Source organism: Chrysemys picta, chromosome 11 (assembly GCF_011386835.1).
Source record: "Chrysemys picta bellii isolate R12L10 chromosome 11, ASM1138683v2, whole genome shotgun sequence".
NCBI classification, from domain to species: domain Eukaryota; kingdom Metazoa; phylum Chordata; order Testudines; family Emydidae; genus Chrysemys; species Chrysemys picta.
The window spans coordinates 10207026-10227401 of record NC_088801.1 but is presented as its reverse complement, the minus strand read 5'-3'; the positions used below and the strand labels follow the sequence as shown (position 1 = coordinate 10227401).

Genomic DNA, 20376 nt, shown 5'->3' with positions numbered 1-20376 from the left:
ACTGACATGCCCTTGACACATTTCCTGCATTGGAAATTCCTGGGCTGGGGGGTGGGATAAAGCTGGCTGTGCCACTCTGCACCGGTTAGCAAAACCCTCTGTGCTCACCCGTATTATGCCAGCATAACATGGCTGCAGCACAATCATTTGGTCTTGCCTCAGAGCAGGACGCTGGACTAGATGACCTCTTGAGGTCCCTTCCAGCCCTATGTTCCTATGATTCTAGGAATTCCCTCGGAAGTCCCTTGTTTTACAGGAACTCATGGCTAGTCAACAGAATTCACCTGCAGAGTAGGAAAACCCCTGCAGCTCTAAGGGGAGTTTTAAGGCCAGAGGACTACGTTTCACCAAATACATAGCAAAATTAAGGAGTTGATCCTGCACCATTAAAGTCAGTAGGAATTTTGCCATTGTCTTTAATAAGAGCAGGACTGGGCTGTGAGTGTAGAGTGAACTATGAATAAGAAAGACAACACATTTACAAGGACCGTGCAATTTGCCCTATGGGTTCTTTTACCTGCATTTGGTCTGGCTTAAAGACTATTCCTCCCTGAAATAAACAGACATTCAAACTGATTAGTCAACACAACATAATACCATGTCTATTGCTAGCAACTAAGCAGACCGCCCACAATATAGACCTCGGTAGCTGAACTGTCTTCTCGGGTGCTTTACCTTTGCTTGAGTGGTGGATGCTGTGTTCTCCCTGCCATTTCTCTTCTAAGGATGTGGTGTTTGAACTGAGTCCTTTGCAGAAGGAACATAAATCCCTGGAGAGAGGACAACTGGGGGAGATCCGATCCCTGGAAAAGTTTTGATAACACTAGAAGCTACTGCCCCAGATTTGATCAGCCCTAAACTTGGTAGGGAAAGAAGAATGGGTATTTTGGAATCCAGATTGGGATCCAAATGTTGAGCTTCCCCTCTACATCCATAATGGGATGAGCCAAAACTCTGCCACATAATGCTCCCAAACTCTGGGCAGCTTCAAAATATGGTTGTGGGATTGTTTTACTTAAGCCCATTTCTGGACAATGACTGTCATTTGGCACAACTGTAACCCACACCCACTCAACATGGTGCTCTGTCCCCCTCTCCTGGTGGTAGAGCCCTAGTTCTAAAAGCATGAGCCTCTAACTCTGTTAGCCGAGGCTGTATCGGGCTCAACTACCTGGCTATGAGGCCCTTATGCCATTGGCGGGGATAGAACGCTGCACTGAGGGGGAGTGGGCTGTACAACCTAGTACTCCAAAAATTACTCTTTGGAAATATTTTTAGGAGTGAGGGATATGAATAAGTGCCCGAAGGGGATAGCTTGGCAGTCTCCAGAGAGGAGGAAGTATGCATTTCACCAGCAGCAGGTGTTTCTCTGAGCACAAAGAGCAAACAGATATTTTCAGTCAGAATGACTTTCCTTTTAGACTAAGAGACGAACCTCCCCCCCCCAAGAAAGAACAAAAGTAAAATCTCCATGAAAGAACACCACACACTTTTGTCTCCTCTCTGAGAGTCTGCACTGAGCCGAGTGCAAAATGGCTGCCTGTCTCTGCAGACAGCAGAATCTGGGAGAGTTACAATTGCAGTGCACAACAGTTACAAAGCTAAATACGCGGTGGCATCAGTTTGTATACCGTGTGCTAATTTGGCATTAGTAAATAAGAGTCTACATATTTCAGCTCACACAGGAACAGATCTGACTTTCCTTTCTCCTGTTAATGCTCACTCCTTACTGAAGGAGAACGCTTGACTGAGAAAGCAAGGGGGATTTTACAAAGAGAAATGCCAGGAGACCTTAAAGAGACAGTTTGCCCTTGATGTGCACAGAGGAAGTGGGACAGGTTGATACATGAGCCAAAAATCCATAGGAACTGTTGGGACAAAATGCTAAGAACAGTTATGTTTTCAGCCAGAGAGTGTTTAGTAAAGGAGTTCTGTCGATTCTTAGATGTTTCATTAATGTATCACTAAACACAGAGACTACAGTGTTTCTAGTTACCAGTCACAAGGGCTGTGTGAACTTTCATTGACTTTCCTTTCACAGTATAAAATACAGAGTTGCAATCTTTTCATGCCTTGCTTGGACTGATTTACCTAACAAGTGACAAATGCCATGGGCCCAATCTTCAAATGTGAGTGATATAACAGGACTCACACTTTGGAGATTAAATCCGAATTTACACAAAGAAGATGGCCATTTACATGCCTAAGTACTGATCTGAGTGTCCACATGTAAGATCTGGATGGCCTATAAGACACACATACAGTGCGTAATTTGTGCCAGGACTTGCTGGGGCTGAGATCCGGCACCTCTTGGTTTAGCCGTTCATAGCCCCAGCCCCTCTGGGCTTTCTGTATCAGATGTGAAAGTAAAAAACTGTTTGAACTCTGGCACCTAATTGCTTGATCCCCGGCACCTCTTTCATTACAAATTAAACACTGCATACACTTCTGTAAATGGGGCCCTGTATGAAAAAATCCTTACCCAGCCGGTTTACACACATTTATACTTGACTGAATGCTGTTCCATTGGCAATTTACATCTATTACATTTATTAACTAGTAGATCCTCACAACATCCCCACATTTTACACCTGAGGGAGAGAAGCTAAGTGACTTGCTCAAGGTCACAGAAGTAGAACTCAAGTAGTCCTAGCTCGCAGGGCTGGGCTTAGTTTACTAGTCCTCACTTCTTTCCATAATGTTTCATGATCATTATGAATTCTGGTACGTACATCTTCAACATTTTTTCTAATCCATAAAAGTGCAACTCTTACGAGGTTGTAAAGCAGCAGGTTTAACTATTGTGAACAATTAATTTCAAAAAGCCAGGGTTACTACTAGTTTTATAATCCCTAGTAATCTTAAGTACTTACAAAGTCTGCATTCATTTTAGTAGCTTGCAGAGTCCATCTAGATCCCTAAGGACAAAACAGACCATTGTAAGAACCCTGGTGTGCTCTGAGGGATGGGAGAATAAGGAAACAGAGGAGAAGTGAGTGCTGGAGGGGCTTGACTTCTCTTCCTCTTCCTTCAGTCATTCTCCCAGTATCTCTTCTGCTTGTTTCTCCCACCTCTGCTTCCCTTCTCTCTCAGCCCTCATTTTCTTCTGTTTATAGGCATGGCACCTTCTTTCCAACCACCTCTGGCACCCACCCCATCCTAGAAACCAAGCAGGAGATTGAAAGCCAGATGACCATGAATGGCAGGTGCTGCCTCATCAAGGCAAGCAGATATCTAGTGGTAAGATGAGACCTCTGATGCCCTCAGTGCACTGTGATTTCCATGGAGTTACCCCAGATTTACATTGGCATGACCAAGATCAGAATCTGGCACAATAACCATGTCTGTGATTTGTTATACTTTACCTGTTGATCAAAGAGAGCCCAGAACATTGGCAGTGGGATAAACAGGAAGAGAACTCGTGTCACCATTTTAATCTCATTGATCAGTTGCTTCTATTAAGAGAAAAAAACAGAAAGATAAAATGGGGGTGGAACAGCTAACAACAATTTCCGTCCCCATGTGTGAAGGTCCCTAATTAACTCCAAGGAATGGTGTGTCAAATATTTATCATACTTATACATGCTACTTGCGCTATTTGCATTACAGACCGCCCCCCAGAATCTCCAATCCCATTGGACATACACAGAGGTAGACATGGTCCAGGTCCTAAGGAATTTACAATTTAGGAAGGCAAGTAATAAAGAGAGGCTGGGGGGAGAGACAACCAAATATATACAGTATTTATATACATAGGCCCTATGAGATACTCATGTCCTGGAGATGCTGTGTAGTGCTCAGTGCAGCATGGCTTTTTAGTGCTGCATTTGTTTTCCATCTTGAAGTTCACTAATGTTAATTAATTTCAGTGTAAGGGGAAATTTCAGTGTTAATTTCAGTGTACGGGAAAATTCATCTGTACTGGCGATTGCTCAAAGGCTCAGACACACAGCTTGACTCAAGGTGTCCCTTTAAGGCTACCCTAGTACAGCCCAAGAACCCAAGACACCAGCCAGCCCATGCCAGATCAAAGAACCAGACACTCAGTCACTTACATGTAAGTCATCACTTACTGAGTATTTTTCTGATGCCCAATCTAGCCAGTGCTCCCTCTTTGGAATCTGTTTGGAGTGATTTTTCAGCCGGTTTGTAATAGCAAACTAGAGGGAAGAACAAATGAATAACAGGGGTAACTTCTGTGTATGTCAACCAGTTAGACCGTCTCCCTCATCCCATCTTTCATCCCCCCTGTCCATGTAGAATTTCCAGATCAAAACTCCCCCCCCCCATCATTCTCAAACCTCCAAGGTATGGTCTATGCAGCCACAGAAACTATGCAATCTTGTTTTCTCTGTTCTGTGCCTCTATGTTCCTAGGAGTTTGCTGCCTTTTTGCCAGGCAAAGTCGATGCTTCATGTTACACAGGAGACACACACAGTGTGCTCTCTCTCTCTCTCTCTCCCCCCATGGAGATTTTTCTAGCTTTGCAGTTTTTCTAAATCAAACTGATATGGTTGTCCTTTGCATGTGGAAACATAACACATGAAGTCACTCAATATTTTTCTGACCTCAAAATATCTACCTGCATCTTCCTATACTCCCTCCCCTCAAATGCTCACTCCAGCCCCAGATCTGCCCTTCTCCTCAATATTACACATTTGGGTATTATCCCTCTTCATGTCCTGCTCCCATCCATTGGCTCTCCCACTAAACAACCCTCTGAATCCCTTCCTCTTTTTAACTATCACCGTATTTTTTCCCCCAATCTCTTTACTTTGGGACCGGTCCTGGGAGTCACTGGCATCTCCTGAGGGATGCTCACAACTGAAGTCAGCGGGAATTGAGGGGTTGCAGGATAGGCTCTTTGTGAGTGATTCTCTCAGGGACTCCTCTTTTGATGCTGGTCTGATTAAGAGGATCAGCTACATCCTATTCTTATCTCTCAAAGGCAAAGGTGACACCAGCCACCAAGATCATTTCCTACTTGTTTTAAAACCAGTCACAGGAAAAATCTTCTTATTTGAAATTCATTAACATCACTTCATTTATTTTTCTTTTCTAAAAAGCACAGTTTAAATTGACCACTGGCAGGAAGGAATAAATGCCTCATTATTTACAGCAACTTCACAGCCAGAGGCTATGTCTACACTATAGACCTTACAGTGGCACCGCTATAGTGCTGCAGCGGTGCCGCTGTCAGGTCCCCTGCGTAGCCGCTCTATGTCGATGGGAGAGAGCTCTCCGGTCCGAAAAATTAAACCACCCCCCAATGAGCGGCGCAAGAGTATCTCCCGTCCACAACGGTGCTTCTATTGGTGTAACTTATGTCGGGCGGGGGTGTGGTTTTCTTTCACACCCCTGACCAACAAAAGTGCTAGTGAAGACATAGCCAGAATTTTCATTCCTCTGTTTTCCTGCAGGCCGGTTTGTAGATTAAAACTGTTGTCCCTTTCTCTGATTTCAGGGCCTTGCAGCTTGGTTTCCCATCGGAGGACAAGTGGGTATTTTCTACGTGTGATTTGTTTATTTGCACTGTCTACACCAGTCCTTGAGAAACCAATGGCCTGTTCCCAGGAATCAACTCTGGCTCAAGGATTGACTCCAGTTAGAGAGATTAAGGCAGATGGAAAATGCTGGCTGTTTGTAACAACTCCCCCAAATAGAAACTATATGGCAAAACTAACAACAATCCAGTATTTCTTCAAAGACTGTACACAGCTTGCATGCCAGGAAAAAGGACTAGTGAACCTATGCGTTACAGTGCACTGGTGACGCCCACCATAACAATACCAAACTGAGCTTGGTTAGTGGGCACGTGTACTACTGCTCTCTGCTGAACTCATCAACTTTGGAAAAGTTACAGGACAGCAAAAAAGAAAAATTAACCTGTGATTCAGCCACTCTGTGACTTTTCAGAGTTTCTTCTCAGAGAGCGTAAGGGTCAGATTCTACCATCCTCACTCTGCAAGTCATCCCGCAGACCTCAGGAGAACGCCTTGTGGAGTAAGGCACCATTCAGCATGAGGAAGGGTGTCAAGATCTGTCCCCAAATGAGTTTCCCTTCCTCACATCTCATCAGTGGCACCACCAAGAGCAGAACCCAGGTGTTCCTGGCTCCCCGATATCTCCAGATTACATTATTATATAAAAAAGGATACAAAACTTACCCCAATGAAAATGTGCTTTTACAATGCTACAACCTGTGAATTGTGCATGAAAATGATGGGATGGAAACAAGCTCACCGCAATGCACTGGCAAACTTCGAGTAAGATGTTCCCTCGTGGCGGAGTTTTTTTGTACATTCCACTTCCAGCAATAAACACAACTGTAAAACATTAGAATCCAAATCTGGAATTCTTCCCGGTGCCATATGGCTGTGGGCCTCCTCCTGAGCAGAGAACTCCCAGTGACTTCAACAGGAGTTGCACTTGCAGCAGGATTGGGCCCAGGGTGTATGTAGCATAAAACAAACACATAAGCATCCATGCACCATCCATCCCCCCTACCCCCCAACTGTAAGTATAATGTGTCATTTACATGTATTCAGTGGCACACACTGTATATAGGGAGATTTTCAAGGGGTCACAGGACAGTTTGGCACCCAATCCCCCTTGGAGATCAATGGGGCACCTAACTCCTATGCGAGCCTTTGAAAAGAAACCCCACTTTCCATGGTCTGAGGCAAAATTATAAACAGCCATGAACTAGGCAGGCCATTCATCCAGTTTTAAACTGGACAGTCCTCTCTATGGTTGGTTTGTTGCCCATCCAGTACTGAGATAAAACTGGACATAGTTTTGTCCAGTATCAAATGGGGGACACCATTTTGAGAAGGACGCTGCTCCGCCACTACCAGCATCTGTGTGAGAGGTCACCCTGGCAGGGGTGGAGCAGCCTGCGCTTCAAAATGGCATCCACATGGTGCATACACAGCCCATGCCACTCCTGGAAGTACTGGAATGTCCGGTATGCTGAGAATGCAAGAGTGGTCACTCTACCCTAAACCGGGGGTTGCAATCTGAAACTCGATCCCGATCTAAATGTTGCATTTGGCCCTTATCTGCAAAACAGGCTGGGCCAAAAAAAACCTACCATTTATGAACACCTAGAACTTTGGCGAGTGGAATCCAGATGCAAGACTGCATCCAAATTTTGCATCTCAAGTCCATTTCTAGCATTATCAGTCAATCCAAATTGTTTTTTCATAGATTCCAAGGCTGGAAGAGAACATTGGGATCATCTAGTCTGACCTCCTATATAACACAGGCCATTGAATGTCCCCAATATAATTCTTAGAGCAGATCTTTTAAAAAAACATCCAATCCGGATTTAAAACATCCAATCTGGATTTAAAAATCGTCAGTGATGCAGAATCCACCACAACCCCTGGTAAAATTGTTCCATGGTGCTCACTGGAGTTCACAGAGATCAGCTCTGAGTATGATGGGATGGACAATTTGAAAGATCTTTCCCTGCCAAATCATTCTCCCCAAGCACAAGATATATGCACAGCAGATCAGGCTTCCTAAAGTGTTTGCCTGAGATGGGGATATTCAGGATGAAGTATCTCAAATACCAGGGTTACCTTAATTACCTACATTGGCAAAATGCTGACAATTTTAATGGTGAGATGTTCTCCCTTTTACAGATGTGTAAAATGAAGCACAGAAATGGCTAAAAGCCTAAAAGACTTGTGCAGAGTCACAGATTGTGAAACCAAACCCAGGGAATCTTCATTTCTAATCCCCTGCTCTAGCCACTAGACACATGTAGTGCAGTGTGGCAGGGGGTTAAACTAGATGACCATTGTGGTCCCTTCTTACCCTATGGTTCTATGATTTCCAGCTTTCCATTGTAATGAGTTTCTATTCAGTTTCCTAACATGTTACATCTGGACCCCATTTATTTTGACGTTTATTCAGCATACTATGAATGCTGTAGGAGAACCACAGCAGAAAATAGATTTATAGTCAATTTGTGCAGTGAAATTGTGCAATATTTGCAAGTCAGTTTTCCCCAGCTATCGATACCCTGCTAGAAATACTTGTCATATACTTGTGTAGGAAAAATCCGGTAGTCTCTTAAACTGATAGGAACAAACCCTGTGGGAAAATGGGACGCTTCTCAGAGCCAGTGACCATGCACTTTTTGAAATCAATTGCTGTAACATTAATCGTTGGCTCATTATCTTTTTCTAGTGCCCTATTCTGTCCTCTTTGCTGGAGGCTCTCCAGAAAGATGCCATGTTCATTATCTCTGGAAGAATGAATTTCCAGGTCACTGATGTTACAGCTAAGCCAATATTTTTTGAAAACTGCATGATCTCTTGGACTGTTAATTAAACTAACAATCTGAAAGAGAACTCACACAATGCCGTGACGAAAACTCTTGAGTGCGGCATAATAAGGGGAATGAATGGGGCTTGTTCTCAACAGTAGTTAACAATTTTAATAGAGAAACAAACAAGTTGGTGTTTCTATTGGTCACTGAGGAATGGCAACTGAAACGCAGCCAGCATTTGCTATTTTATAAGGCCTATAAGAGGACTATGTTGGCAATAGGATGATGGGGCTAAAGTGTTAGATTTGGGAAACTGTGTAATTACAGATAGTGCCTGAGACTGAGGAATAGGAATGTACAGTATTATTACTGTAACATAATAGGCTATAACAGTAATTGCGCGGGCAAGTACAGCCAACCAAAGCAAGGCAGTTGCTCTAGTCTCAGTTAATCCCCCGTGGGAATCTCTGGATAGTGAGTAGGTCATGAAGCAAACATTGGATACAAAGTTGAGATGGCCCTGAGCTGCAAACGGTGTGAGTTTGAGGTAGAAGCACTATGATAAGCTTCCACCCCACACATTGGGGAGCCTATTGTGACAGATATGGTAATTTCCTGAAATATGTTTGGACTATCTTACTGTACTACGTGTATGTATCGTTGTGGGCCAGAGATTGTATGTAGTTCCCTGTGGGAGGGTGACCACAGCCCCTCCAGGAACTAAGAACGGTGTGTGTGGTGGGAGGCTGGTACATCCCCAAAGATGTCCCACTACCTGGAGAGGCTCGCATATACTGGTTCAGATTGGATTCTCCAGAGTCCAACAGACAAAGAAATCACCTTTAGATAAACAGCCTGAGTTTAAACTAACTCAGAGCTTTCTTTCGGATCCAGCAGACAGACAAGACCTTCTGTCCAAGGAGGGCCCCAATCCTTCTTGGGAAGGGTTGGAAGAACTTTGGCCTACAGAGACCCCATAAGACTGATGGGTGACCTCTGGTAAGCTTTTAGCATGCATCTAGAAACTCTTTTTATATCTATGTTTTTGCTGAAATGCTTTCACCTCAAGAATAAATGTGCTTGCTTAGAAAGAGCTAAGTGCTAACTTATAACAGCTGGCAATTCCACTGTTCATAGATTTCAGAAAGAAAGAAAAGTATAGACACCGGCCTGTTTAGGCAGTCTGGCTTGCTGGAGATATCTCAGTGTAGGCAGGGAACTGTGCAACCTGGAAAAACCCCAGCTAGGAGGGAGACTGGTGACAGCTGAGGAGTCAGCAGCCTAGAGTGAGCGCCCTTGATGGACCACGAGGGGGAAATCCAGGTGCAACTGCCCTGAACTGAGAGACCTAGGACTGCAAATTGTGGAGGCCCCAGAGGCCAAACTTGCTCAAGGACAAAATTGCAAACCACCGCACTGGGACATTTGCTTTGCAGCCTCTCGAAGCAGATTCGTGTGAGGCCATCATATTGTGAGACACACCTCACAGCATCAGCAGATAAGTGTCACAACATGGCACATGCTGCAGAAAGGCCATGATGTGACAGCCGCTAACCTGAACTGCCGTCTTATAGGACATAGCCAGGCCCAGCCTGTGAAAGTGACAACAGGTGGCAAGGCAACCCCTTGCATAGGGGGATCAGAGGAACAGAATGAGATGTGGATTGTCCTGCCAGTAGGGTTCGGGGGGGAGGGGGTTCGACACTTCATTTGTTCTCTGTGCAGCGGGGGAGGAGAGGTGTACTGGGCGGTGAGAGTGGACAGCAACACTCAAAGCCTCCTGACTGGAACATTCTAAACATTGTGATTGTTTCCACTTACCCAGGGCTATAACCATGAGTGCTGCTGGGACACCGAAAGCCAAGGCATAGCAATCTCCTCCGAAGCATTTCACATCCCCTAAAAGAGAAGATCATAAAAGCATCTCATTTCACCATGTTTAGATTCAACCCGTGCTCCCCACCCTGACGCCTCCACGGCGACCTCTGCCGAAGCAGTCGCCTCTCTCAGCTCTCCGCTTGTGCACCCAACCCACTTAAAGCAAGTGCCCTGGGGCTCCACTGATGGTGGCAGTTTGGAAGCAGGGCTGGCACAGCAGCCTCTTCCAACTACAGCAACGGTGAAAGGGGCCAGTCCTAACCTCGGTACTGTGATGAGCAGTAACAGATGCTGCATGGGGCAGAGGGTGCTACCACTTAAAGCAGTGAGTAGCAGCAGGGTACGTGGAAGCAGGGGAGGGCCCCCTGAGTGGGTAAAAAAAGCCCTACATAAAATAAACTGATCATTTTAAATTTATTTTAATAGGCCTGGGTAATCAGTACAGTGGTTCTCCACCATTTGGGGGCATCTTATCTCACTTCTATCACTGTAATCAGGAGTAGCAAGGGTGAAGCCATTGGTACACCAGGGTAAGTGAGATCACAGAATCAGACCCTAAGATTTCAGCGGTATGAACCGACTCCCTCTGTATCCTATTGACTTGTGTCCCCCCTGGCCCCAAGGGAAATAGCCTGCTCCAAACCCCAGTCCTGTGATAACTCATAATGAAAGTAGCATTGTGAGAATGGGGATTGGAGCAGTTCAAGCTACAGTAGAGTGTGGGAACATAGCACAGGGTTGTACCATGACCCAGCACAGCTCCATTCCTGTGGGTGCCTGCAGAGCCAATCCCAAACGAGATCCAGTAGTATGGTCTGCACACCAGTGGTTAGAAACTACTGCTATTCATACACTCGATAGTAGTAAATAAATGTGGTTTAAAAACCCACATAGCTAAAGCAAAACAGGAAACCATCCAGCAAAACAGGAAACCATCCAGCAAAACCTCCGGTCATTACAGCGTATTATTCATATATTATTTCAGTTTCAGAGTCATGTGTGTCTATCATTTATCTGGCCACTTTCCAAAGAATGAGCTGAAATCCAATAAACCAAACAATGACACTCTAACATGTACATTGAACTTGTGACATACAGCATGGGCAGAAACGGTTGGATTTTGCCATCTAAATCCACGTGCGCCACATGAAGCTGCCAAGTTTCAAAGGAATTGCTTCTCTCTCCTCTCCAGGAATCGCAGAAAATAATTTTAAAACCTACACCTCCCTTTCCACTCTCACCCTCCAGTTTGGTTTGATGTTCCACTGCACTGACATAGAGTAAAAGTTTTAAGAGAACTGGATTTTCATCCACCCACAACAAATTTAGCAACAGCCTCTTAGCACCGAATTGTTGACATGGGTGAGAGAGAGAGAGTTGTAGTTTGTCTTTTGCTGTGTGCTTTGGCACAAATATAGTGGACACACACACCTCTAGCTCCAGGAAACAAGCAGGATATTAAAATAATCACTCAGAATTACTGGTTCTGGAAGATGTCAGAAAAAAATGCTATTGAATGTGCCAGGTACCTCAGTTTATGGGACACTGCCCTCTTCTCTGTATGTTTGGATATTTATAGATACGGCCCTACCAAATTCACAGTCCCATTTTGATCAATTTCACGGTCATAGGATTTTAAAAATAGTAAATTTCATGATTTCAGCTATTTAAAATCTGAAATTTCATGGTGTAATTGTAGGAGTCCTGACCCAAAAGGCATTGTTTGTGTGTGTGGGGGGGTGTCGCAGGATTGTTGTAGTGGGGGTTGCGGTACTGCTACCCTTACTTCTTCACTGCTGCTGGTGGCAGCGCTGCCTTCAGAGCTGCTGGCCGGGAGCTCAGCTCTGAAGGCAGAACCACTCTGAAGGCAGTGCAGATGTAAGGATGGCCTGGTATGGTACTGCCCCCCTTACTTCTGTGCTGCTGCCTGCAGTGCTGGGCCCTCAGTCAGCAGCCGCCACTCTCCAGCTATCCAGCTCTGAAGGCAGCACTGCAGAAGTAAAGGGTGGCATGGTATGGTATTGCCACCCTTATTTCTGCGCTGCAGCGGGGTGCTGCCTTCAGAGCTGGGCACCCGGCCAACAGCCACCGCTATCTAGCTGCCCAGCTCTGAAGGCAGTGCAGAAGTAAGGGTGGCAATACCGTAAATACCCCCGTAAAATAACCTCGTGACCCCCCCCTTTTAGGTCAGGACCCCCCATTTGAGAAACGCTGGTCTCCCCTGTGAAATCTGTACAGTATAGGGTAAAAGCACACAAAAGACCAGATTTCACAGTCCGTGACGTGTTTTTCATGGCTGTGAATTTGGTAGGGCCCTATTTATAGAGTGCCAATCACTGAGGTGTTTGGGCACTGAAATACAATGAAGTAAGTGCTGCAAGACTCAGAACAAAAATGGGTTCTGCACACAGGGCCGGCTCTGGCTTTTTTCCCGCCCCAGGCAAAAAAGCCTTCCGCCCCCCCCCCCCCCCCCGCCCTCCTCCAGCGCGGCAGGGAAGGGCGCCGAGCCCGGCTGGGGCTCCGCTCTCCCCGGCAGCCAAAGTGCCGGGGGGAGGGCGGCAAGCCGACCAGAGCTCCGCTCTCCCCAGTGCACAGAGCGCTGGGAGGAGGGCGGAGAGCCCGGCCGGGGCTCCGCTCTCCCCGGCGGCCAGAGCGCCGGGGGGAGGGCGGCGAGCCGGCCGGGGCTCCGCTCTCCCCGGCGGCCAGAGTGCCGGGGGAAGGGCGGCGAGCCCACTGCGGTTCCGCTCTCCCCGGTGGCCAGAGCCGGAGCACTGCACCGCGCTGCCCCCCTCCAGGTGCCGCCCCAAGCACAAACTTGGTGGGCTGGTGCCTGGAGCCGGCCCTGTCTGCACAATGGGTGGAATACAAAAATAGGCCTTAAGTGGGGCATAGGCCATTGCGGGTCCTCAAAACAAGCCACTCTAGGCCATGATCTGCAACCTGATCCATGCAGGTTGAGCCTTATTCCTGTCTGGAGTCCCACTGAAGCGAGTGGGGCTCTGTATGAGAGCAGGGGTCAGTTTGCAGAATTGGAGCCCTAGGCAGCACTGCTAAAGTAACCCAGAATTAAAGGCTGGGAGTAGGGTCAGATCAATCATTATCAATATGTTACCTATGGGCTGCAGAATATGCCAATCCCACATTAGCAGGGAGATGGCCTGATGGGTCTTTTCCATCTCTAAATTTTTGATTCTATGACTCAGGCTGGCTTTAAAGAAAATAAACACAGCCTGTAGCATGGTATGTCTGACTCTTCTGCTGGTTTAAATAAATCAGTTATGCAGCTTCAGCAGGATTAACAAGGCATAAATACAACACACTGGTCATTCAGAAGATAATGTAATCTCTGACATTCAATCATTATAAGAACCTAACCATCCATAGCAGAACAGTCACAGTGCAGCTAATTTAGTGGTTCATTCTCAATCAACACTGACCTCTCAATACAGGAGTAACAAATGTAGAGATCAAACTTCCCGCATTAATAGCTAGATAGAAGACTGAAAAGAATTTGCTCCTTTCTTGGGCCTAAAACGAGACAAGGCAACATCAATATCATGGACAAAGCACAGCATTGGATTTGCAAACGGAACACTATCAATGCTCTTGTTAGGAGGGCTGGGTTAATATTGACCCATGGTGCATAAAATGCAAGCGAAAGGAAGGCAAACCAGCTTGCTTTCAGGGGATGGCATAGGCTCACACAAATCAGTTCAAGTTACTGAAAAGCACTTCGGGTCTCTTGGCATTTTGGAGGGAAAGCTGCTGCTCTGGAGCTGTCAGGAAGTTGGAGGGGGAACGTGTTTACTTATTCGGAACAAGTAGCTTGATTCAGATTCGCTGTCACCTAATTCAATCCAATTTGGCAGCGCTTGACAGCTTGTCATTTGTTCCCACGTCCTGGCTTTTTTTTTTCCTAAATAGAAACAGAAACCTATGCATTTTGAGGAGCTTGTAATGACAGCACAAATGAGAGAGTGTGTGAGAGAGACTGATCTGCTGGAGAGTCTGGGAGGAGAAGCTAAGAATGACAAAACTGAGTGTTGTGATGATTTAACCAGCCCCAAACAAATAGGATCCATTAAATCTGGTGGGGGCAATTACGCAGGCCCAGTGAAACTGCTGTGAGGAAGAAAGGGCCTGAGGATAGGTCCCCTGGGTGAGAGTCAACACTGCAATATTTGGTTATTAATAAACACAGTAAAAAGAAGTCTATCAAATCATTCTTCTTTCCAGTCACTTAGGGCAACACACCCTCTGTGTGAGTCATGCTTTAGCAATGGTAAGGATCAAGTATTTCCATGATAATTTTGATCCGCTTAGTAGGGGGAACCTGCTGCCAAGAGTGGTCCCTCCTCACACTTGCTGGCCATGCTAGCTTTTGCCATATGTTCAAAGGGATGCACAGGGGGTATAGTGGTGGGGTCAGCCAACAGAAGTCACATTTGCCCTGTGTGAGTCTGTGTAACCCCTCTCCCCGTCTCACACCAGACACACGGGAGACAAATAGGATTTCCTCTATCACTCATTCCCCTCCCCAGGCAGAGCTATACACACACTTAAAAGGTATGTATTTCTGCCTCTATAAAAGTCAAACCATGAATCACATGTTGGGCCCCATTAAGATGCTGAGTGCCTTCTTCTGAGATGATGAACACCTCACCTCAGAGGGTCAGATCCCTCCATACATCAGGGTTCTGTAGATGCTTCAGGTTGACTCAGAGCATGGATCAAAAGCTCATCTAGATGCTAATCAAAAAGTGGTACTGGAACCCTCTGGATTGTTCACCGTGTAACTGGAAAGATCTCTGGGCACTGGAGCTGGTGGAATTATGCTGGGAAAGTTGACAGTTTTCTCCAAGGTCTTCACAAATGAAGTTGTTCAGTGTGTGTGCGACCAGCTCTCTTCAATACAAAACAGAGGGCGAAGATGTGCACAGAGGGGGAAATTTTCCCAAGTGTCTATATCATTTGGCTCTTAATGGGGTCTATGTCACTTAGACACTTTGGAAAAGTCAGTTAAGGGCCAGGACATCCCGAAAGGCACAATTTGAACTAACTGGTCAATGCAAGATACTAACATTTTCCTTTATGAGAAATGCTCCTAAACTGTAGTGTCTAGGAGGCTTCTCCCTCCCTTCCCCTCCCCACCCCCACTCAGACACAGCAATGTGATCTACAAAGCACTGCAAAGAATGTACATAGGGAGCTAGGTTATACTAATGAAAGGGTGGATGGCCTTCTGATTCAGCACTGGCAGATCTAGCTGGCTCAAGAAGGGACTATCTGTGTGGCCTGGTGCAAGTCACTCAGGGCTTGATCCTCCACTATGTACTGAGGCCAAAATCCTCAAAAGTATTTAGGCACTTAACTGCCATGGGAGTTAGGCAGCTAAATTTAGTGAAAGATATGGGCCTGAGTTCCCAACAGACAGATGGCTGCAGCCCCTTGATTCTCAACTATCTGGCCTCAATGTAACAAAGTTAAAGGAGGGCAGCTTTAATTCAAGCCTTTGGGAGAAGGTCCCTCAGGGATCTCTGCTAATGGAGAAAGAGCTGTAGTGCAGCCTTGCTTTGCCTCACCCCTTCTCCATCTCAAACATCCCACCCCTGTCCTTGGTCCCCAGCTGCAGCAGAAAACTGCTGTGGTTCTGCTGTAGGAGGTGGGGGTGGGACAGGACTGGGGGAGCTCACACAGGGAGTTCCTTATACACTCATGCAAAGTGGGTGCTTGGGGGACACAGGGAACAGTCAGGGTGGTACCAGGGGATCTGCTGCTATGTGGCTTCACCAACCACTTCTACCCTCAGAGGAGTCATGGAGGCTACTGCAGTCTGTGCGGGGAAGGTGCTTTGGTCTCTGGTCTCTGCAGTGAAGTGAAGAAAGTGAAGAGCCCAACTGCTTGGACTGTTCACTGATCTCCTGGATTTGGCCCCTACAGAAGGTTTAGGCCTTGTCAGTGCCAGCCAATCTAGCCTGCATATTGTTAGTAAATAGTTTATCTAGGATTAAGGACCAATGAACCTTTATTCAGATAATAATTATCCTCGTCATTCACTTCTTTGGTTAATGGTAAACAGTGCCGGGTCTATTAAATCCATATCTCTATTTTTATCTCTAGCTATCTATTTCAGTTAGCTAATAATCTTCAGTGCTAGTCTATATAGTTAAAATATTACACTTTTCTAGTCACCCTACCCCTGTGAGGTATTATTTATAGTTACAAGGGGCTGAGGGACCTAGCACTGATCCACCCCAATAGCAGGCAACGCTTTTACAACTGGATAAAGATGGGGTGGAAGATTACTTCTCTGCTCACTTTGGTTCTAAGTTCTCAGACCACACCTCTAACCCTTGGTATTTGAATGCCACTGCATTTTTCATTTGCTCAGCAGGATTCAAATCCATGACCTTTGACATCATAAAACTGCTGAGCCATAGAGCCCTCTGGATGAGAAAGTTTTAGTCTGGTCTCCTCTTTCACTTCCCAGTATGCAAAGGGTAGCTTGAAAGGAACAGCCAAAGAAAGCTCACTCGGGCTCTGCTGGTTTTGAACACAAAATATTGCATTGAATAAACTGGTGCCACGGGTCAATTCAGAGCATTGGTGGCAATGACCGTTTGGGCTTTGAAAGAGGAGCTAAGAGCAATTTTAACAAATACAAATAACACTCACCTTATTGTGGGCTTTCTGCGAGAGAACCTCTGTGAAATTAGTAAGGCACTTTGAGATCCTTGGATGTTAATGAAAGGGGGTGGAATTGTGTCTTTAGATATAAATGGGTGAAATCAAATAGACTGAATAAGCAGGGGGGAAAAATATCTTAATGGTGAGATCTCTTTGATCATGCAAGAGTGACCCAAAAGAAGTGTGAAAGACCATTCGCTTGAGGCATTTAAAATGAGACTGAACAAAGCTCTAGGAAATATGTAGGCTATATAACCCAGCACAGGCAAGTGGATAAACAAAATGACCTTATGGTCTTTCCATGTGTAAATTTAACTATATATAATATCTACTAGATTAGCAAAAAAGATTAACTAATACTTTTAATTTATATAGCACAGAAGTAGAAGTGCCTTACAAGTACCCGCAACTTCAACCCTCACAAAACCTTTGAAAACACTTAACAGATAGGTAAACTGAGGCACGGAGTGGTTCAGTATCTTGCCCAAAGACACATTTGTATCTGAAACAGGAGTAGAACGCAGGAGTCCTGGCCCCCACTTCCTTGCTCTAACCACCAGATAGGAATTGTGCTTCTTGCACATGATATTGCAAACAGATTGGTTTTTTGTAATAACATGATTATTTTACCAGCACCGTGCTATTTTTTAAAGAGAATGGTGATTTGTAAAGAATTTTGGTCACCTCATTTCACACATTTACAGATTTCAATGACTTCACAAAATGATCTGAATGCCAGAAGTGTGAACATAAAAAATGACTTAGCAATTTTTATATTACACTCATTAGAAAAATATATCCCTCCTTGCTTTCTTAATCTTTGCAGCAGACATACGTTCATATCATGATTTGGATTAGCTAATTCTGAAAAGGTAGCATTTGTGATAATCCTGATCTCCCTAGCAACAGGAAAATAAAGAAACAAAGAAATGGTTTTCAGTATTATACAAAGCATAACACATTGTTTGAAAGCAGCTTTGGCCCTTAATTAATATGCACAGAAACTTTTGCATTTACACAAAATCTTGGCAATATGATTTTGTTCAGCCATGTTTAGCCTGGAGCTCTGAGCCAGTGGCCCCTATCATTGTTCATGGAAGCACTGCCCAAAACATGGCAGGTCCAAGGACAATTATATTTCTAAAGTTCTTTGAAGAAAACAAGTGTTCAGTATTAGGGATTAAATTCAGGCTTGGTAAGCAGCTGACACTCTACTGACATCAGTGCAGTTGTGCCCACAGATACCGCAGAATTGAATTTGTCTCTAGATAAGAAACTTTTCAGTGTCCCCATGAGGTAATTAAAGGAAGGTTACTTATCAGAGTTGCAGGAGCACTCTGGTTATATGGTCTCTGCAGGTCCTCACATGGATAAATAGGGATCTGCAGAGGCAGTTTTATGTATGTAGAAATATTACTATCTCCACCATTTTACATATAGAGAAACTAAATCAGTGATCTTAAGTACTTGCTGAAGGTCACAGGAGTCAGTAGAGCTGGGTGGGAACCAGATTTTTTATTTTGCAGGGAATTTCATGAGTTTAAAATGTCTCCTATTGCAAAATCTAAATTGCCCACAAAATGGAATTCGGGGGGAGGGGAACAAAACATTTAATTCCAACAAAATCGAAAGTTTTGTTCCTATTTTGACTTTTTAAATTTTATATTCTATGATATAATAGAAAACTTTTTAAAAATGAAACACAAAGTAGTTTCAAAACAGAAAATCAAAATGGAATTTGAAAATGTCAATTCTGTAAAATTGCCACAAAAAGCATTTAATTTCAAGTCAATTTGACATTAATCTGAGTCTGCCCGAACTGCTTTGATGCCTCATGGGAGTTGTAGTTTGGATGCATCACGCCCGTTTTCTTCTACAGGCTGGGCTCCCTGGCTGGACTACATATCCAATGACGCACCGGTCTCCCCTCCGGCTGAGCCATGTTGGTGCATCATAAGAGTTCCCTGACTGTGATGCATTATGGGAGGTGCAGTCTGGCTAGAGATCCCAGCCCACAGGGAAGAATGGGGGCATGAAGCACCTGGACTACAGTGCTCATGAGGCACTACAATAGCTACGCTAAACTGAAACATTGTACTATTTCCGAATTGAAATTTTTCAGAACTTTCTGTTCCGTGAAAAATTTAGATATTTTGGCTTTTTACCCTGATTTGGTTCCAAAACAAATGTCGACATATTGGAATTACTCACAGGATAGAAATTCTCATTTCCAATCAGCTCTAATAAACAAGGAAGCAACAGGTTGGATGGAAAACTTCAATGAACACCTAGGATCTTCAGTCAGCAGTGCTGATGATGTGGTAGGTAGCACTCCCCTGTCTGGCTCTGTACTGAACCAGTGTTGCTAAGGATCACAAAGCCAATGAAAATGCTGCCTTTTGGATAAGATTTAAAGCTGAGGTGCTCATCCTTTGTGGTCATTAAAGAGGCAATTTCACACATATAAAGGTGACAATTTTGATGTCTTTCAACTCAGGAAATAATCTGTCTGCCTAATTCTCCCCTGTGCCTCAGTTTTAATCAAATATAATCTTTTTCTTTACTTACTGCCTCATTTTGTGCTGCTACATGTTAGTGACAGAGTTACTGAGTTGGCTCTGAGGCAGCTGCAGTTCAGTGGTGACTGAAGATTTACCTCTCTCAAGGCTATTGTGAGGGCCCATTAATTAATGTTTGTGAAGTGCTTTGAGATTCAAGACGGAACGGTGAAGTACTATCATCTCTCTTTCCCAAGGCAGAGTATGCTTTCATTTGATTGTAGTTTGATCACATCATATACCTCCCATACATTAATACACCAGATACTGCATAGTTTAGAAAATAAAATCTTACATGCTCTTCTTCAAACTGGTCCCCACCAAAGGCAGCCACACAGGGTTTGATACCTCCCGTTCCAAGGGCAATCAAAGCCAGGCCAAACATGGACAGAACCCTTCAAACAAGGATGAAAAACTTCAGCACCACAGAACCCCTTTAGGATAAAGCAGAGCACTCTAGCTACATCTTAAACCAGATGTGTCATTTATTAATCTGCACATAGGCTGTGAGTGAAGAGCAAGCTGAGATGGGCTAGTCATGGGAACAAAAGAATTATCCCCATCCCCATCCCAAACCATGAAAACATAAACCGAACCATTGCTTTTGGAGTGTTGGATAAATTCAATTAACTTTGTTGTTTTCTTGCATTTCTGAGTATCAACCAGGTATGAAAGTGGAAGTGCAGAGATGCATGAGAGAGTCGGTTTCTGGCCCAGCTGGAAGCAGGAAGTACCAGAGATCAAAAGAGAGGGTGAACCTTTTCTTGTAAGATTTCCAGGCCAGATTTGCCAGTTTGGATCAGCATCACTTTTGGGTGCTTTCTGCACCCAAACTCCTAACCTAGTGAGATCCATCCATTGCTAACTACAATCACACAGTGGCCTCCCGAAATGCTTCCCAACTAGCATGAAAATACATGTGGTTGGATGGGCCCAGGGAACTTAGAAAGGTATCTAGTAAATCTGATGTTG

At 44.8% G+C, this 20376-nt stretch overlaps 1 protein-coding gene across 2 annotated transcripts in view; it reads right to left on the bottom strand.

The window, feature by feature from the left end:
• The window catches only part of SLC15A2 (solute carrier family 15 member 2), a 60386-nt gene that overhangs the window by 25240 nt on the left and 14770 nt on the right, over positions 1–20376 (bottom strand). For both annotated transcript variants that reach the window (XM_024104802.3, XM_005279798.5), the window contains 8 exons: positions 19700–19799; positions 13597–13687; positions 10103–10180; positions 6244–6326; positions 4074–4160; positions 3366–3455; positions 2874–2918; positions 518–550 (listed from right to left, as the gene is read on the bottom strand). In XM_024104802.3, coding sequence (XP_023960570.1) covers positions 518–550; positions 2874–2918; positions 3366–3455; positions 4074–4160; positions 6244–6326; positions 10103–10180; positions 13597–13687; positions 19700–19799 — 607 coding nt within the window. The remainder of the gene's footprint in view (positions 1–517; positions 551–2873; positions 2919–3365; positions 3456–4073; positions 4161–6243; positions 6327–10102; positions 10181–13596; positions 13688–19699; positions 19800–20376) is intronic.